General features: G+C 44.2%; 1 protein-coding gene across 2 annotated transcripts in view; it reads left to right on the plus strand.

Moving 5' to 3' along the window:
• The window catches only part of PTPN14 (protein tyrosine phosphatase non-receptor type 14), a 193,379-nt gene that overhangs the window by 55,950 nt on the left and 119,892 nt on the right, over positions 1–17,537 (plus strand). Inside the window, exons 1-2 of one of the 2 annotated variants that reach the window (XM_047751747.1) lie at positions 4,224–4,814; positions 14,488–14,812. In XM_047751747.1, the coding sequence (XP_047607703.1) occupies positions 14,639–14,812 (174 nt within the window). In that variant the 5' untranslated portion in view covers positions 4,224–4,814; positions 14,488–14,638. Of the gene's footprint in view, positions 1–4,223; positions 4,815–14,487; positions 14,813–17,537 lie in introns of those variants that run through there. The other variant, XM_047751746.1, reaches the window with a different exon arrangement.

The raw sequence follows: 17,537 nt of genomic DNA on the forward strand, positions 1-17,537 counted from the left end.
TCTTTGTTTGTACCCTGACCTAGCATTTCCTACCACTAGGTAGGCAGAGAGGGTGTCTTGACTTGTTCTCTGGGATTTCCCACAATCAGTAGTCTGTGCTGAGTGAATAGTAGTTTTTGAGGAAATGATATATAAATATAACCAAGTATAGTCATTTAATGTTCAAGCAAAGTAATTTCCATAGTTACCACTTGATAACGTGTTCTGTTTCTCAGAAGCAGTCCTTAATAACTGCTGCATCTGAAGTCGTGGTATGTGACATAGCACTGTAGCTATGGAAAGAAGGGATCCCATTTATTGCAGACTGGATATGGGGAAGCATTCTTCTGCCCAACCCTCCTGACACGTGGGGCATTGGGGCTTTGACGGATCCCTTTAGGGTTGAAGTTTTCCTTTACTGCAGCTTTTCTGCCTTTTGGGGAGTCCTGCCAGAGGTAATCCAGTACGAGGAAAAATCTTTAACTTGATCTTGGTTCTTTTGACTCCACATTTGATTCCTTTCCACTTTATGTTTTGCAGCTTTTTATTAAGGTATTTAAGAACACACTGTGTTTCTGTTATTTTGCAAGTTAAGCATTGGAAGCCATAGCAGTTTGTCATGGCCTTGATGGTCCTTTGGGAATCGATTTAGGAGTGTGCAGTGAGACTTCCAAAAATGGAGAGCTTATGACTTGGTAACACTCCTTCTTAAGAATATACTCTAAAGAAGGGATCAGAGGCCAAGGCAGGTGTTTTTGAGTGATGGGGAAAAGCCAGACTCAACCTGACGTTTCAGCGATGGAGAATGGGTACATGCATGTTGATCTATACCACAGAATATTATGTAGCAGTTCAAACTTGTTTTTGAAACTTTTTCAGTAATATGGGAAAATAAGAAGTAGGAATCAGAAAGAAAAATATCAGTGTTGTTCAATCCCAACTATGTAAACAAATTTAAAATATACTTAAAAGAATAAAGTATACAAAGGTTTTAAATTGATCTCTGGGTAGTGACATTATGGATAATTTTTATTTTCTCCTTTTTTTCTATAATTTCCAATTTTCTTATAATGTATTTATAATCAGAAAGTATTGAAGATTATTAAAAGTTTTCACCAAAATAGAAAAACAATGACATATATCTAACTAATGATTCAAAAGAATGAAAACTCATCAAGTTCCAGGATTTAAGTGGCTTTAATCATCTCTAATTTTGAAAACGAACACTTCATTCCAAATGATTTTTTTTTTTTGCTTTTGCAATTAGTCAAGGTATGATTATATATGATGCTGAAAGCTGTGTGGTTAGTGAGATAATGTTCTAAATATTGATATTTATACTGGGAACATAATATGGTAAATGTGCATCTTACAGTATAATCTTTTTTTGTTTTTCTTTTCTTTTTTTATTAATGATTTTTATTTTTTCCACTATAGTTGGTTTACAGTGTTCTGTCAATTTCTACTGTACAGTAAAGTGACCCAGTCACACATACATATATACATTCTTTTTCTCACGTTATCCCCTGTCATGCTCCATCACAAGTGACTCATTGCTTATCCACTCCAAAGGCAATAGTTTGCATCTATTAACAAAGACCGGGCTTCGAAGGGAGCTTGTGCCTCCTGCTTGTCTTGGGACTGGCCAGATTTTATAGTCTTGGTTGTCTTATCTGTAAATTGGGATTGTGAGGATTAAATGATATGATTGCATGTAAAAATCTTTAGCACAATTCCGGCACATAATGATCACTCAGAAAATATTACTGCTGAAGTAATACGTGATAGCTGATATAATGCTACTCTGAAGGAAGATTTCTTTTTTGGCAGCATTTTATTTATTTATTCATTTAGTTTGTATCTTAACTTTTATTTTTTTCCATTATAGTTGGTTTACAGTGTTCTGTCAGTTTTCTTCTGTTCGGCATGGTGACCCAGTGACACACGCATGGGTACATTCCATTTTCGCACATGATCATGCCCCATCGTAAGTGACTAGACCAAGTTCCTAGTGCTACACAGCTGGATGTCATTGCTAATCCATTCCAAAGGCAATAGTCTGCATCTGTTAACACCAAGCTCCCCATCCATCCCACTCCCTCCCCTCCCCCTTGGCAACCACAAGTCATTTCTTCCAAATTTCCTTATATATGGTATTTAGGAGAGGCGAGGTTAAGTGGTTTAAAAATTTTTTTCTAATACAATATTAATTTTCCGAAGGCTATAAAGACAAAGACATCCTGCTGCCACCTTCATCTCTCTAAGAAAGGAAATATTCTGCACCTTTCTCCAAGCTTATGTAAGCGGGAACACATATGAAATGAGTGGTTTTTGTTTTGTTTTTCCCTTAGGTACTACTCTGCAACTTTTCCAACAAGCCAGTAGTTACAGACTTTTTTTTTTTTTTTTTTAATTTTATGGCTGCACCCACAGCATATGGAAGTTCCCGGGCCAGGGATTGAATCCAAGCCACAGCTGTGGCAATGCCCGATACTTTAACCCACTGCGCCAGGCTGGGGAGCCAACCCTCACCTCTGCAGTGACCCGAATTTCTGTAGTCAGATTCTTAACCCATTACACCAGGGCGGGGACGCCAGTGACAACATTTTTAATTGCTCTATTCATAGGTTCAGATTTGACTAATTTGTAATAACTGCATAATATCCTAAATATTGTAGCTATGGAAAAATTTGTTTGGACATTCCTAAGGGTTGTTCGTAGGCCCCCATCCTCTACCATAGATGTTGTTTAGTTCAGCATCTTTCTATGTGATCCTTAAGATTCCTTGCTTTATTTCCAATTAGTTTCTCCAAAGTGGCATTGCTCAGTCAGAGCATATGTTAATTACAGTGCAGAAGGATTTGGGGTTACAAAAGTTGTGTGAAACAGTTGGTTCTTGCCCTCTTACAATCTCTGGGAAGAACAGATATGCATTTATTTTCCCAGGGGTGGATTTCTTTCTTTCCCTCCCTCCCTCCCCTTCCTCCCTCGCTTCTCTCCTTCCTCCCGTGGTCCCTTCCTTCCTTTCTTTTTTGCATAGGTACAAAGATCTTAGTAAATGGTGTTTATTTCTAGGGGCATTTAAAATCCTTAACATCTTGAAACATGTATAAATCAAGAGGGCAAAGGGAGCCTCTTAAATGAGGTTTACTCTGTGTAGTCTTTGCTGCTTTTATTAGACATGAATTTGTTAGGAATGGTGCATGTGTAAGCTTTTCAATTTCTAAGAGCTTAGAGTCCCACTTAAGAGCTGAAGCACTTAAAATCTGCCTTCCTAGCCCTTCCCGGGCTCACACCCCACAGGGCACAGATGACCCCCATACAGGGGGAGAACCAGCCCCACAGGCAGCGTCTTGTTTACAGAGGCCCAGACTTGCTCCCCAAGATGCAGGCAGCTGAGCACATCTTCAGGTTTGAGGTCACCGATGGTAACAGGAATAGAAGTATGTGAACAAATTGTAGACAGATGCCCTTTCTTTGTAATGCCACTGAGAGCTACTTCGTACAATGTATGTTTTACCAAGTACCCACTTAGTAGCCACTTTGTGTGTGTGTGTGTAAGATCTACGTCTACCAGGCAGAGGACAAAGAAAAGAAAGGATAGTTCAGATGGGTTTGCCATCCTGTGCGCATGTGTGTATGTCGTCTTCCTGTATGAAGGGGCGTGTATGTCACGTGACCGTCTTGTTTCGAGGCTTTGTTTTCTGCCATTGGTAATTAGCACTTGGTTACATCAGTTGGGATGATGCAACTCTTTCACAGCTGACACTAGTTCATACCTGTTTTCATTCTTCCTTCCCCCTGATTCAGCATCTTGGCTCCGGAGAAGTGATTGCATTATAACACTTCAGAACCCGCTTGGCTGTATTCCTGACTCACCGGAGTGGTCACATATCTGAAACCCGCTGGGCACCCTGTCGGTGGACCTGTAGCTGCTTGTTCTGCATTCATGTTCTGTCTCCTCACGGTGAATAGCCTTAACCTTAACCTTAAACATCCTATAACGACTGGCTTGCTGGAGAGCAGTGTTTGCCCTTGCGGGAGTCCGCGGGCAGTCTGGGTTGCCTTGGGTTCCTGCCGTACTCGGTGAAATAGCAACAGCAGTAAGGGCCGTGAGAGCAGACAAATTCGTAGTGCCACCCATGTGCTCTGTGTAGTCCTCACCTCTCTCTAATGCCTGCAACAACTCTGTGTGGAGGCTCTTAGCATCCCCGTGTTACACGTGCAGACAGTGAGGCAGCTCTGAGCCGTGGCGATGCAGCTTATACGCGGCTGAGGGATGGAAATGACTTCACATCGGGTGAGGCTCACTGGTGGGGCTGGAGAAAACCAAGGAACGAGGCGATGACCCAGGGATGCTGGGCACTGGGCGGGCAGACCAGGGGGAGCGACTTGGCAGCGATGCTTGGCCGCTGCTCTTGTTTGGAGAGGAAGTGACGCAGCTGAGTGCTCCCATCCGACAGCCCTGGACGGGTGAGGGAAGTCGAGGGAACTCAGGGCAGGAAGGAAGCGGGGGAGAGGGAGGTGTGGAAACTTGGCTGAGGGCGGTCTCCTGCAGCAGCAGCCTGTCACAGAGAGCCCCTCTCTTCACCAGCTTTGTCCCTTCAGGGCGCACATCCCAGAGGAGGGTGAAGCAGGTTAAAGGTGTGTTTACCTTCAGCCAGTTTCTTTTGTTTTGACAAGTGAGTCATATGACCAGGCTGGAAAACCTCTTCTCCTGTTGGTGTGATCCTTTCTGAGAGTGGTTTTTGAAGAGGTTGTACTCGACCTGCCGGCATTACTCTACTGGGCAGCACAGCCTGCAGACCAGGACTTGTAGAAGGAAAACCGTCTAGGTAAGAGGCATTGGGGGTGGGAGGCGCTGTGGCCCGAACAGGACCCTGATGCTGCTGTTGTGCCCTCTGCCTAGACCATCGTGGGGCTAAAAATGGGTACCAGCCTTGGGGTCCATCTCCACCCTACCTGAGCCAAGTCCATTGTGGGTGAGCAGTCAGATTGCAGACGGCACGTCACAGTCTTCCTTATAGAATGTGGTGACTTGCTTTTGTCATTGTTATTTTTATATCACCAGGTCATAGTTTCCCACCTGCTTTATGGATATTATTAGAATGGTTCATTGAGTAAGAACGTGGTGGGTCAGGTGGTGGCCTCAGTGACTGTGTGATCTCGGGCAAGCTCTTGACCTCTCCAGCCTCGGCGTCCTCGTCTGTGACATGGGCCCTTAGGAGTAGCCGTCTCCCGGGGCTGTTGGAGATGGAGCTCAGCAGCGTGTCCTGGCGTCTCATCTCCTTTGAACATCGCTGCTTTCTTGGTGTGCTGACCCTTGCAGGCATCTCCCCTCTGGCCCCTGGCTGTGATTCGCTCTGACATTCCAGGACACACGCCACCCTGGGTGTAGACACTTGACAGCAGCAAGAACTGGAATTGAGCATGGCTGATTTTACGGTCTCTCAGAGAAGGGCGGAGTCTCTTAGGACAAAGCATTGCTGGCATGAATCGACAGAGAAAGCTCATTTGAGAAGTAAGCCAGAGTCAGGTATTTTGATACAGTTGATTATGCAAGTTGGACGGAGAAGAATCCCTTATCTTAGGCCCGATTGATTGTTGCCTGCATTGTATCCGGCTTGTCACTTTACCTCCAAATAGAACGTCTTCCTGTCCGTTTGATGAGGTTAAATGCAACTTTGGCAGTGGCGGAGCCAGAGGGGTTTGGGGGGAAGGAAAACACAGACCCCCTTCTTACAGTCACATATCGCTGCAAAGAGGGCACTGTTAGCTGTCTTACCAGGTTCCTTTACAAAGTACCATGTAAGGAAGACTTCTGTATTTAAACAATAAATAAATAAACCTAGTTTTTTTCGTATGGAAAATTTCAAGCAGACACAAAACTGCAGAGTGGAGTAAGGCCTGACATCCTGGCTTCCACCCTCAACAGCTGGCAACTTGCGGCCAGTATTGCTTCATCTGTAGCCCTGCATAGTCCCCACGCCACTCCTTTTGAGCAAATCCCAGATGACATATTATTTTATTTATAAATATTCAAGATCTACTTGGTTTTTTAATCTGATATGCCTTTTATTTTCTTTTTTTCAACACCATGTGTCTATTATTATTATTTTTGTCATTTTTTCGTATTTTTAGGGCCACACCCATGGCATATGGAGGTTCCCAGGCTAAGGGTCTAATTGGAGCTGTAGCCACCGGCCTATACCAGGGCCACAGACACAGCCACAGCCACAGCAAGGCCAGATTTGAGCTGCATCTGCACCCTACACCACAGCTCACAGCAACGCCAGATCCTTGACCTGCTGAGTGAGGCCAGGAATTGAACGCACAACCTCATGTTTCCTAGTCGGATTCGTTTCCGCTGTGCTATGACGGAAACTCCTATTATTTTTAAATGATTTTAATTTTTTGTATTATAGCGGGTTTACAGTGTTCTGTCAGTTTTCCACTGTACAGCAAGGTGACCCAGTCACACATGCATGCACACATTCTTTTTCTCACATTATCCTCCATCATGCTCCATCACAAGTGACTAGATATAGTTTCCCCTGCTGTGCAGCAGGATCTCATTGCTTATCCATTCCAAATGCAATAGTTTGCATCTATTAACCTCAAAATCCCAGTCCATCCCACTCCCCCCCGCCCCCCGCTCCCAGCAACCGCAAGTCTATTCTCCAAGTCCATGATTTTTCTTTTCTGTGGAAAGTTTCATTTGTGCCGTATATTAGTTTCCATATATAAGTGATATCATTTGGTATTTGTTTTTCTCTTTCTGACTTCACTTAGTTTGAGAGTCTCTAGTTCCATCCATGTTGCTGCAAAATGGCATTATTTTGTTCCTTTTTTGTGGCTGAGTAGTATTTTATGTGGTATATATATATACTACATCAAGATGTACCTTGAATGCCTTAAAAGCTTTAGCAACACGAAAAATGGACCTTTTCAGGTCCTTCTGGTGGGAAGAGCTTGTGTCTCTAAAAACCGCAGGGCAGTAATCCTCAAAGCAGGGGGTGGGAGAGGGATTTTCTTTTTTTAACACTTCCCTGGGAGGCTTTTTGAACTACTTGTTTTCCCAGAGTTGCCTTCTGCAGGACCTCCCCCAACCACACGCCCCAGTTAGAAATGGCAGCCTTTGCTACTTCAAGGAACTGGTTTGCTTCGGAGCGTTAGAGCAGGAATAAAAGATAGGGAACCCCGCCTTCGGGGGGAAAACCTGATTCTAGGTAACGGATGCTTTACCTCTCAAGAACCATTTTTGTTGTTGTTCTTTCTAACCACCATGAATGGGTCTATTTAATAATATATTTATTTTTCTGTCTTCTTAACCAGAGCATGCTGGATGTTATTTAATTGTTTCTGTTTACTCTGGGTCATTTTCAACACAGCCTTCCATGCTGTGGAGGACTCAGTTTTACAGTTGACCTGTCACCTTCCTCATTGCCACTTGTATGTCCTGTCAAGGTGCTTTTCCTTATCTCATCTGCTAAGGGCTAAGAAGCAAGGTGTGTGAAGATACATAAGGTTAGAGTGAATGGACTGTGACAGGGTTTTTTGTTTCCTGAGCAAAAGACGATGGTGTTGAACTTAAAGGCTTTGTGACACTTGATGACTCAAAGGATGTTTGGGCTCCATTTCCTGATTTTCAGCAATTTTCAGCATAGATGTGGTTGTTCTGTAGCTACCTTTCCTGTCGGTAGCCCTCCCTGTGAGAGGGCCCTATAGCAGGAATCTATCTTCTCACTTTATTTTTATTTTTTGGCCACTTCGAAGGCATGTGGAAGTTCCTAGGCTGGAGACTGAACCTGCGCCACGTTTGCAGCCTGTACCACAGCTGCAGCAGTGCCAGATCCTTTACCTGCTGTGCCACGTGGGAACTTCTCACTTTCAACACAGCTTAAGAAAACCTTGAGGAGTTCCCGTCGTGGCGCAGTGGTTAACGAATCTGACTAGGAACCATAAGGTTGCGGGTTCAGTCCCTGCCCTTGCTCAGTGGGTTAACGATCCGGCGTTGCCGTGAGCTGTGGTGTAGGTTGCAGACGCGGCTCGGATCCTGTGTTGCTGTGGCTCTGGTGTAGGCAGCTACAGCTCCGATTGGACCCCTAGCCTGGGAACCTCCATATGCCGCGGGAGCGGCCCAAGAAATAGCAAAAAGACAAAAAAAAAAAAAAAAGAAAGAAAGCCTTGAAAAGTCAGTTACATGGTTAACGCACCCCAGAAAGTTGGAAAATGCATTTCTGGACACATTTCTTTCCATCTCACCACTGAATGTTTGAAAGTGAGTTAGTAGGAGAGAAATGAGGGAATGTTAAAAGGTGACCATTCTCGGGAGTTCGTGTCGCGGCACAGCGGAAATGAATCCGACTGGGAACCGTGAGGTTGCAGGTTTGATCCCTGGCCCTGCTCAGTGGGTCAGCGATCTGGCATTGCTGTGAGCTGCGGTGTAAGTCGCAGGATGTGGCTCGGGTGCCCTGTTGTTGTGGCTGCAGGGTAGGCCAGCAGCTGTAGTTCCGATTCGACCCTTAGCCTGGGACCTTCCAGATGCTGCAGGTACGGCCCTAAAAAGCAAAAAAAATAAAAATAAATAAATAAATAAAGTGACCATTCTACTTTTGTCGTTGTAGTTATGTAGCCACTGAAAGTTAGAGATTTGTGTTTTAAGCGTGGGACAAAAATTTTCCTTGTCTAGAAATAGTTTGCTGTGTGGATATAAATTAAATTTATAGTAGAAATGAATAGTCTGATTTTTCAGCAAACAAAATGAACTTCCTTTCTGCCATGCTTCAAGGGGAGAAGGAGAGAAGCTATTTTTAGTATCCTCTTCTTTCCCATCCGCTCTCACCTGATCCTTTCCAAAAACTCTCCTTGGGACAATGACATAGCACCTTTCAAAACTTCAGCTGTGCCTCGTGCAGGTTTATACACAAGATGAACGAGTTACATCGGATTTCCTTTCTCACACCCAGACCTGGGTTACATAGTTCTGTGAGGTGTGCTTGGGAGTTGTAGTAATAGGGAATGCTGGAAAAATTCCAGAGGCTGTTGGTAAATACAGAATGCAGCTGAACCGTGGTTAGTTTCTGCTAGTGATTTCCGAATTTACCTTTACAGGGGAAAAAGATGAGTATTTGTAATGGAGTGTGGGAAATCAAGAGAAAATGTGGTGACCGAGGTGAAGATGTGGATTTTAATTTGTCTTTCATTTTTCTAAAGACTGTACAGGTAATTCAGTCAAGAAGATTAAGCTCTGTTTGGTGGAGGTTATGAAAGATCCCTTTGCTTTTTACCTATCGTATTTAAAGATTTATTAAAGCAGCCAAACAATTTTTTCTATGTTAGGAGAAAGCTGTCTTTGCTTTGTGTTTTCAGCATGCAGGTTTTTCATGGATCCGTCTAGAAAAAGAGAAATGGAGAGTACCAGCTAGTGGAAATGCACAGCTGATAGTTACAGATAGACGGGAACACAGTGGCGACTTGGGGAATCTGATGAGCTGGTCAGGAGAAGGTTTGGAAAGTGACTTTGAAGCTTTTTGTATGTTCTCTCTCACTGTTGCCTCGTCCATAAAAGGCCTTTCAAGTGCGCTGTTTACAGAGCAAATATCCCAACAAATTGCTTTCGGCAATCCTGGGCACACCATCCCACTGGCAGTTCTATTGTAGGTTTTGGAAAGAACTTCCAGGGGATGGGGCATCTTTTTGGCCGCTGAGACCACCCCCCAGGATAAGGCACATCAAGGGCTGGAGAAGGGAGACGTGGGTGGTGGGCAGGTTCTTTTAGAAATCAGAGTACAGTATTTTCCCCAAAAGCACCCGTGAGCTGAATAACTTCTTATCCTATTTCTACATAGTTGAAGCCTCTCTTAAGTGCCCCCACGTCAGTCTGTCTGAGGCTTCACATTCCTCAGCTGTCACTGAGGTCACCTGGAGGCCCCTCTCCTACCTTGGTGTCAAAATCTCAGCTAGGTTCAGGATTCATTCTTTCTTTTATCATAACGATAAATATTTACTTAGCCTCCTGCCATGTACAAAGCTCAGGTCCTCGGAGACCACAGGGCTGAACCAGACAGAGATCTTTTCCTTCAGGATTCTCATTGGGAGCCAAGATGCCTATGGGAGCTCCTCCTGTGCCAGAGAGACTGGATGTGCCAGCAGCTATAGAGACACAGCCAAGGGGACTCTAAGAACAAAGGCAGTTTAGAATCAATTTTCTACAAAAAAACAAAGAGACCCGTTGTCAAGACCAGACATTGTGTACATGTGATTGACTAAGAGAGAGAGAAGTCTTCTGACTCCCTGAGGATGGGCTTGTAATGGGACATTTTGCCTAATGACTGGTTCCTTTCTGCTCCAGGTGTCGCGGTCTGGGGAGGGCCGGTAGCCGTGCTGGAGAGCGCATGGTCCCGTGTTACACGTGGTCAGGTTTCTCCGAGGAATTCTCATTGCTTCACATTAAACCATGTATTCTTTGTTTTGCCTGTTTTAGGCTTCGTCCGCAGCAGGTGTTAAGATGCCCAAGTCCTTTGCACATCTTCTCTGCTGTCCTTTGAGCAGACCCAGCTCACCGTGAGGGCTTAGGAAGGGAACGCGCCCACCCTTACTGAGTACCCCCTCCCCCCAAACACTTTCTCACTGATGCCTCACCACCACCCTGGGTGGGTCTTATCTTTATAGATGAATAAACTGAGGCTGAGCCAGGCTAAGTAACTCCGCCCTCACTCCAGGCCTCTCTGGGTAAATCCAGTTCTCACACCAAAGTTCGCACATGTTCTGTTTCCTGAGGTTAAACTTTGGTTCTTAGAACCACTCAGCTCATTTGGAGCCCTTCGCCTTCCATCCAATGAGTCCTCAATATATCCTGAAGCCGTTCTCCTACATAACCATGATTTCACTATTGAGAGCAGAGGAAAAATTCACGGTGAACTGTCACATCGTCTCACTTCTCCTCGCTCTTTCGAATTTCCCTAATGGCCTCTCTCTCTCTCTCTTTTAAATTTTATTGGCGTGTAGGTGACTTACAGTGTTATGTTAGTTTCAGGTGTACAGCAGAGCAAATCAGCCATTCACATACACATACAGGTATTCTTTTTCAGGTTCTTTCCCCGCATAGGCTATCACAGAGCATTGAATAGGCTTCCCTGTGGTCTCATGTGTTTGTAACTTAAGGTTCAACATTGCATTTTGTTTTTCTAACTCCTCAATTTCTGTTACTCTAGAGCAGCCTGCCTCCAATCCCCCTGTTCAGTTTTTGTTTCATGATGCTGACTTTTACTGGGACCAGACCAGTTTTCTTATAACCTTTTGTTGATACCCTGCTTGGCAAGTATCTTGCAAATGGAAGATTTTAAAAGTTCTCCAAGACTTCAAACAGTCAACTGTTTTTCTAGGAGATGTATTGCCAGGTTGTTAGATGTTGCACATGATAAGCTATTTTCTGTAGTTCATATATTTTATGTTGCACATGACAAGGCATCTTCTGTAGTTCATGTATTTTAAACTAATCTTTATTTACAAAGGTAAGACAGTGGTCAAATGTTAGAATAACTCACAAATACAGTTGGCGCTTGCACAGGTTCCATGTATGCGGAGTCAACCAACCTGAGATTTTAAAAAATTGAAAAAAAAAAATTCCAGAAAGTTCCAAAAAGCAAAACTTGAATTTGCCATCAAACAACCTTGGATTACAAAAAATTTTGGAGAAAAAGATTCTAGAACGTTCCAAAAAAGAACACTTGGAATTTGCCATGCTGGCCAACTGTTTACATTATATTATTGTTAATAATCTAAAGATGAATTAAGTGTCCGGAATAGGTTCTGTGCAAACATGGTGCCATTTTATATAAGGGATTTGAGCCTCCATCAAGTTTGGGGATCCTGGAACCAGTCTTGCGGGATGAGGGACGACTGTACATAAAATATGAAGTGAGAATTCTATTAAATACCTCTGCCACGTAGCCCTGAGATAACAATTATTTTGGTGAACTTACATTCTTTCCCATTTATTTGTGTGTTTTTGTTTATTTATTATACAAACTGTGATCATCTTTGCATGTTGTGCAATTTACTTTTAATCTCAGTAACTGGTTTGGGGACTGTGCACTATTTCTAGTCGTGGCTGGGATAAGTGTGCACCAAGCCAGCCACATTCCTTCCTAGGTGTTCCAGATGAGACACACCTAGAGGTAAAGTGCCCGGCCCAGGATGAGAAATGTGACTTGTGCCCACAGAGCAAATACTTTCCTCTCTTTCAAGCTCCCTGGCTATTACTGGTATTGAGTCTTGGTGTCGTCTGCCCTGGGCTCCAGCACATTGAGGGAGTTTGTGAGCTGGAAACTCTTAAGGGCTCTGTATTGAAATCCTGGTATTCTGGAGTTCCTGCCATGGGTCAGTGGTTAACGAGCCTGACTAGTATGCATGAGGACGCGGGTTTGGTCCCTGGCCTCGCTCAGTGGGTTAAGGTTGTTACCCTGAGCCGTGGTGTAGGTCACAGATGTGGCTCAGATCCCACGTTGCTGTGGCTGTGAGTAGGCCAGCAGCTGTAGCTCCGATGCGACACCAGCCTGGGAACCTCCATATGCCATGGGTGTGGCCCTAAAAAGACAAAAGACACACACGCAAAAATTCTGATATGCTTTTTTACTTTTTTTTTTTCCTTTTTGGGTGGGTCCCTCCCTATTTTTTTTTTTTTTTTTTTCTGCTGATATCAGGAGATCATCAGGTCAGCCTCTCTTGGAGGTAAACACGATACTCTGCCAGCACAAAGTGATTTAGAAATGCTCATCTATTTACCAAGCCCAAGTCTCTAGCCTATGTCTTTTAAGCTTCATAAAACAAGTACCTGTCACGCTAAGGAATGTGCCGAGGGCAGGCATCAAAAGACTGGCCAAGGGAGCCGGCCGGGGAGTGTGTTTTGCTGTGTTGTAGGGTTGTGTCCTGACAACCTCCGGGAAGCCTGGGGTACTGACAGGGAGTGGTTTTGAAATAGTGAAGCCGTTTGATTAACTCAGAATTCCTTCAAGTCATTATTCCTGCCTGTCCTTTCAGGTGTCAGAGGGCTCAGAGGTGATTCTGGGGGTGGAGGCCGTCAAGGCTGCCTGACTTAGGGGATCAGGTGAACAGAACAATCTTATGAGCCAGAGATGGTCCTTTCCGCTTCATGGAGAACAGAAAGTTGAACAGAGAGATTGTGTGGACATGTCTGGCTTCTTTGGAAGATAGGTTTAAGGAGCCTCCTGGGGAGACGTTGTTGGCCCCGGGCTAAATGCCAAAGCTGCTTGTGTGGTTGGTATTTTATTCTTGTGTTCTCCATGGCAGTAATGTCATTTCTGGCATTTGGTGGGACATCAGGGTGGCAGTAACTCTCCTTATTAGTCAGTTAACGTATCTGTGATTGGGTGATGGGCTTTTGCATCAGGCATCTTGTAAAGGAGCAAAATGATGGTCGCGTGGTTACCCACACCTGTCTTAAATATTTGGTGAAAAAAGATAAAGCGTCGTAATTTTTTAAGTGTGTTAAATAGAATTCATGTGTTAGAAATTTTTTTTTATAAATTAGAAAGTTGCTGACTAGTTAATCATTAATTACTCATTTATAATTAATAACTAAATGTGTATCTACTCCATTGTCTATCATCCAGTCTAATATAATAAAAAAGAAAGTGTAAATGTTAAAAATAAGGGCAAATAATATTAATGAAAGGAAAGAGGCAGTATTGTAAAGAGTAAGGAGGAACAAAATCAGATTTTAAGTTCAGGATCCGCGAGTTGCTTAAATTATTGAACCCCACTTTCTCCGTCTGTAAAATAGGGATCATACAGTCTACACCAGAGGGTTATTAGTGAGGTTGAAATGAGGTAATATATTTAAAAATTTAAAAAAAAAGACAACAAATTCCACTCCTGCATTCCTTTTTTTTTTTTTTTTTTTAGGGTTGCACTTCTGTGGCATGTGGAGGTTCCCAGGCTAGGGGTCTAATTGGAGCTGGAGCTGCCAGCCACAGCCACAGCCACAGCCCTGCCAGATCTGAGCCGCGTCTGCAACCTACACCACAGCTCACGGCAACGCTGGATCCTTAACCCACTGAACAAGGCCAGGGATTGAACCCGCAACCTCATGGTTCCTAGTCAGATTCGTTTCTGCTGTGCCACGACAGCAACTCCCACTCCTGCTTTCTTGAGCAGCCGGGGAAAAAAGAACAGTGAAAAAAGCATGTGAATCAGAGTCACAGAGACACTGGTTTGGATGCTGGCTTTGCCGTGTGCATTCTTGGCTGAGTCCTTTTAATCTCTGAGCCTCAGTTTCTCTGGCCATAAAGTGGATCTTAGATCACCCTTATAAGGTCAAAAGCGTGAGCTCCACCAAGATGCTTGGGAATGACAGAGTCCGATGGCTCTGACTCTGGATGCTCATCCGGCAGGGTGTGTGCTTGTGTGGGGGAGTCTGTGCTCTGCCGCCTAGAGCTTCCCTTCCAGCCGATGACCCTGCTGCTGCTGCTTCTCTGTTTGCAGCGACCCTCTGGAGCGCCACGCTGGGCATGGACGCCTTCTGCACCTTGAGGAGCACAGGTGGTAGTGTCGTCACCCCGTCACGAAGCTGCTGAGGCCATCGCAGGGGCGTGGGTGCCAGGACAGGAGGGCAGCGCCCCAGGGCCACAGAGCCATGCCTTTCGGCCTGAAGCTGCGCCGGACTCGGCGCTACAATGTCCTGAGCAAGAACTGCTTTGTCACCCGCATCCGCCTGCTGGACAGCAATGTCATCGAGTGCACGCTGTCGGTGGAGAGCACAGGGCAGGAGTGTCTGGAGGCGGTGGCCCAGAGGCTGGAGTTGCGGGAGGTAAGCGTGCACGTGAGGTGGGTGGCTGCGCCAGAATGCACCCAGGGACCAGCTGCCTTCTCTGGGCACCTGCCAGGCTTTTTTAGCTTCAGCCTGATTTCGAAGCATCCTGTTTTTCTTAGCATGACCTGCTCTCGTGTTGTGAGATGCGAGGATACCATCTAGAGCTGGCATGGGGTGGGAGGCAGAGGTGGCTTTCTTTTTCTTTATTTTTTAAAAGATTTAGTTTTTTTCTATTATAGTTGATTTATAGTGTTCTGTCAATTTCTGCTGTACAGCAAAGTGACCCAGTCATATATATATACACACATATATATGTATGTATATATTCCTTTTCTCATATATATACATTCACATATATATTCTTTTTCTCACATTATCCTCCATCATGCTCCATCACAAGTGACTGGATATAGTTCCCAGTGCTCTGCAGCAGGATCTCATTGCTTATCCACTCCAAAGGCAATAGTTTGCATCTACGAACCCCAAACTCCCAGTCCATCGTACTCCCTCCCTGCCGGGGCCCCTTTTCTTTCAGTCAATCTGGAGGCTGTAATAAGACTATCCTCCCCAGTGCGGTTTCTCTCTTTAAAACAGTAGAGTGGGTAGCTGGGGATTTGTCATTCTGGCTGCACGTCAAGGAGAAAACTCCTACATATGGGGTAGATGCAGCTGCTTTTGTTTTTTGTTTGTTTCTATATTTTCCTCTTCAAAGAGGAAAAAGAAAAAAAAGAGAAGGCATTTAGAGGGAGCATGACCAGTGAGGCTTTTTTTGTGGGAGCTTGTAAAATGGGGGTTTTGTTCCTTTTAAAATTCCTCATGACCCTTGTTTTCTTTGGGCTTTAAGCAAACCCAGGGTTGACCTCAAGTTAAGACAATCACATTATCTCTCTTTAGAGGAGACGCTTAGTCCAGTGGTGCCCTTTGGAACCGGCAAGCCCTGCTTCTTTTTCAGTCTTACAGTCATTCAGGAGAAGAAACTTGTGAGAGAAACCCACTCCAATGTTTGTGTCTTTAAAAAAATTAATTGTATTGATATTTGGTTAATTTACCGTGTTGTGCCAATATCTGCTGTCTAGCAGAGTGATTCAGTTATACATAGAGATATTCTTTTTTATGTTCTTTTTCATTATGGTTTATCACAGGGTATTGAATATACTTCCCTGGGCTCTACAAGAGGACCTTGCTGTTTATCTGTCCTAGATCTACTAGTTAAGCGTTTGTGTCTTGAGAGCCACGTGGCATATGGGCTGGTAGGTAAGCGTCCTAGATCTACTAGTTAAGCCATGTGGCATGTGGGCTGGTAGGTCAGCGGGCATGGTTGGATGGTTGCCAGTGATGGAACAATTGCTGACCCCCTAGATTCAAGCCTTCCTGAGGGCAAGGAAGAGCTCTGTGATTGTCCTGGGCCCTGTGACACCCCTGCCCATGACTCAAGGTGATGGGGACGTGGGTGCCGGTCCCTGTTGGAAGTGATCACGTTTGATTCCTTTCCTCGCTCCTCCTGGTCCACCCTCTTTCCATTTGCACAAAGGAATTGGGGTCAGGAAGGTCTTCCTCTCCCCTTGGCATCGAAACACGCGGCCTCTCATCCTCTGGGGAACTGTTTCCACTGAGCACCCCTGTCTCCCTTGGGTCTTCATGTTTACACTTTGGTCGCAGTGTTCAGATCTTCCTTTGAAGTTTATTTTCCTGTAGAGGAGACGGTGCTGCCCCCTGGATACATGTAGTTTGGTAGCTGACACAGTAGAATAAACGTGTGCAAGGTTCTGACCTTGCTGGTTGATAGTTGGCTCTTTTTTTTCGCTTCTTGGGATCACATCAGGGTACACATATTTAAACGTATGCATGAAAGGAGAAACCTTAATACTTTAGTGGGGCAGGAGGCTGGTCTAAATTCTTGTGAAAGTTTTAATTATAGATCATTTGAAAGTATATATATTTGGAAGTGTTTTTTCCTTTGCAAAGTTTTACTTTTGCGTATTCCCAGTAACTCGAATGAGAATAAGTATTGTCTGCATATATTGGAACAGTAGAGTGTGTGATTAAGTAATTGTAAGTGCAGGCTTTGGAGTCTTGGGCTTGGGTTTGAGTTATGGTTCTATCATTAGTTGACTTCGGAAAAGTTATTGGACTTCTCCCTACATCAGCCTTCTCACCTATAAATGGGAATAATGATACTTACCTTATAGGGCTGTTGTAAATATTAAAAGAGATATAGTATGGCAGATGCATAGTGCTGCATCTAATAATTTATAGATGGAATATTATATATTTATATATGTATTCCAATTTGAGAGTTTTAGAAGATAGTTTTTCATTAAAGAAAATATTGAACAACTGCAATATTCCAGACACTGACCTAGGACTTGGTGGAACTAAGATAAATAAGTTATAATTTTTTGCCTTCAAGATATGCACAGACTAGTAGAGGAATCCGGCGTGTACAAAGCAGCTAAGACTGAATATGATCCACATTAAAATGCAATGCAGGGGCTGGCTTGAAAGGCAGTGGCTCTCCTTAGAATTACACAGTGCACAACCTGCCTGACTGAACACCACAGCCCTAGCGGCGGGAGAAGAAGCCTCAGTGAAAGATGAGCAGAGCCCTCACATTTTGAAAAGAGACTTGAAGGATACCCAAGAGTTTAGCAGGTAGAAAAGAAGGCTGGTCATTTTGGGATGGAATATTGGATTTTTGAAGATCCAAGGGTGTCCAAGGATC

This window comes from Phacochoerus africanus, chromosome 11, assembly GCF_016906955.1.
Source record: "Phacochoerus africanus isolate WHEZ1 chromosome 11, ROS_Pafr_v1, whole genome shotgun sequence".
Classification (NCBI taxonomy): Eukaryota; Metazoa; Chordata; class Mammalia; order Artiodactyla; family Suidae; genus Phacochoerus; species Phacochoerus africanus.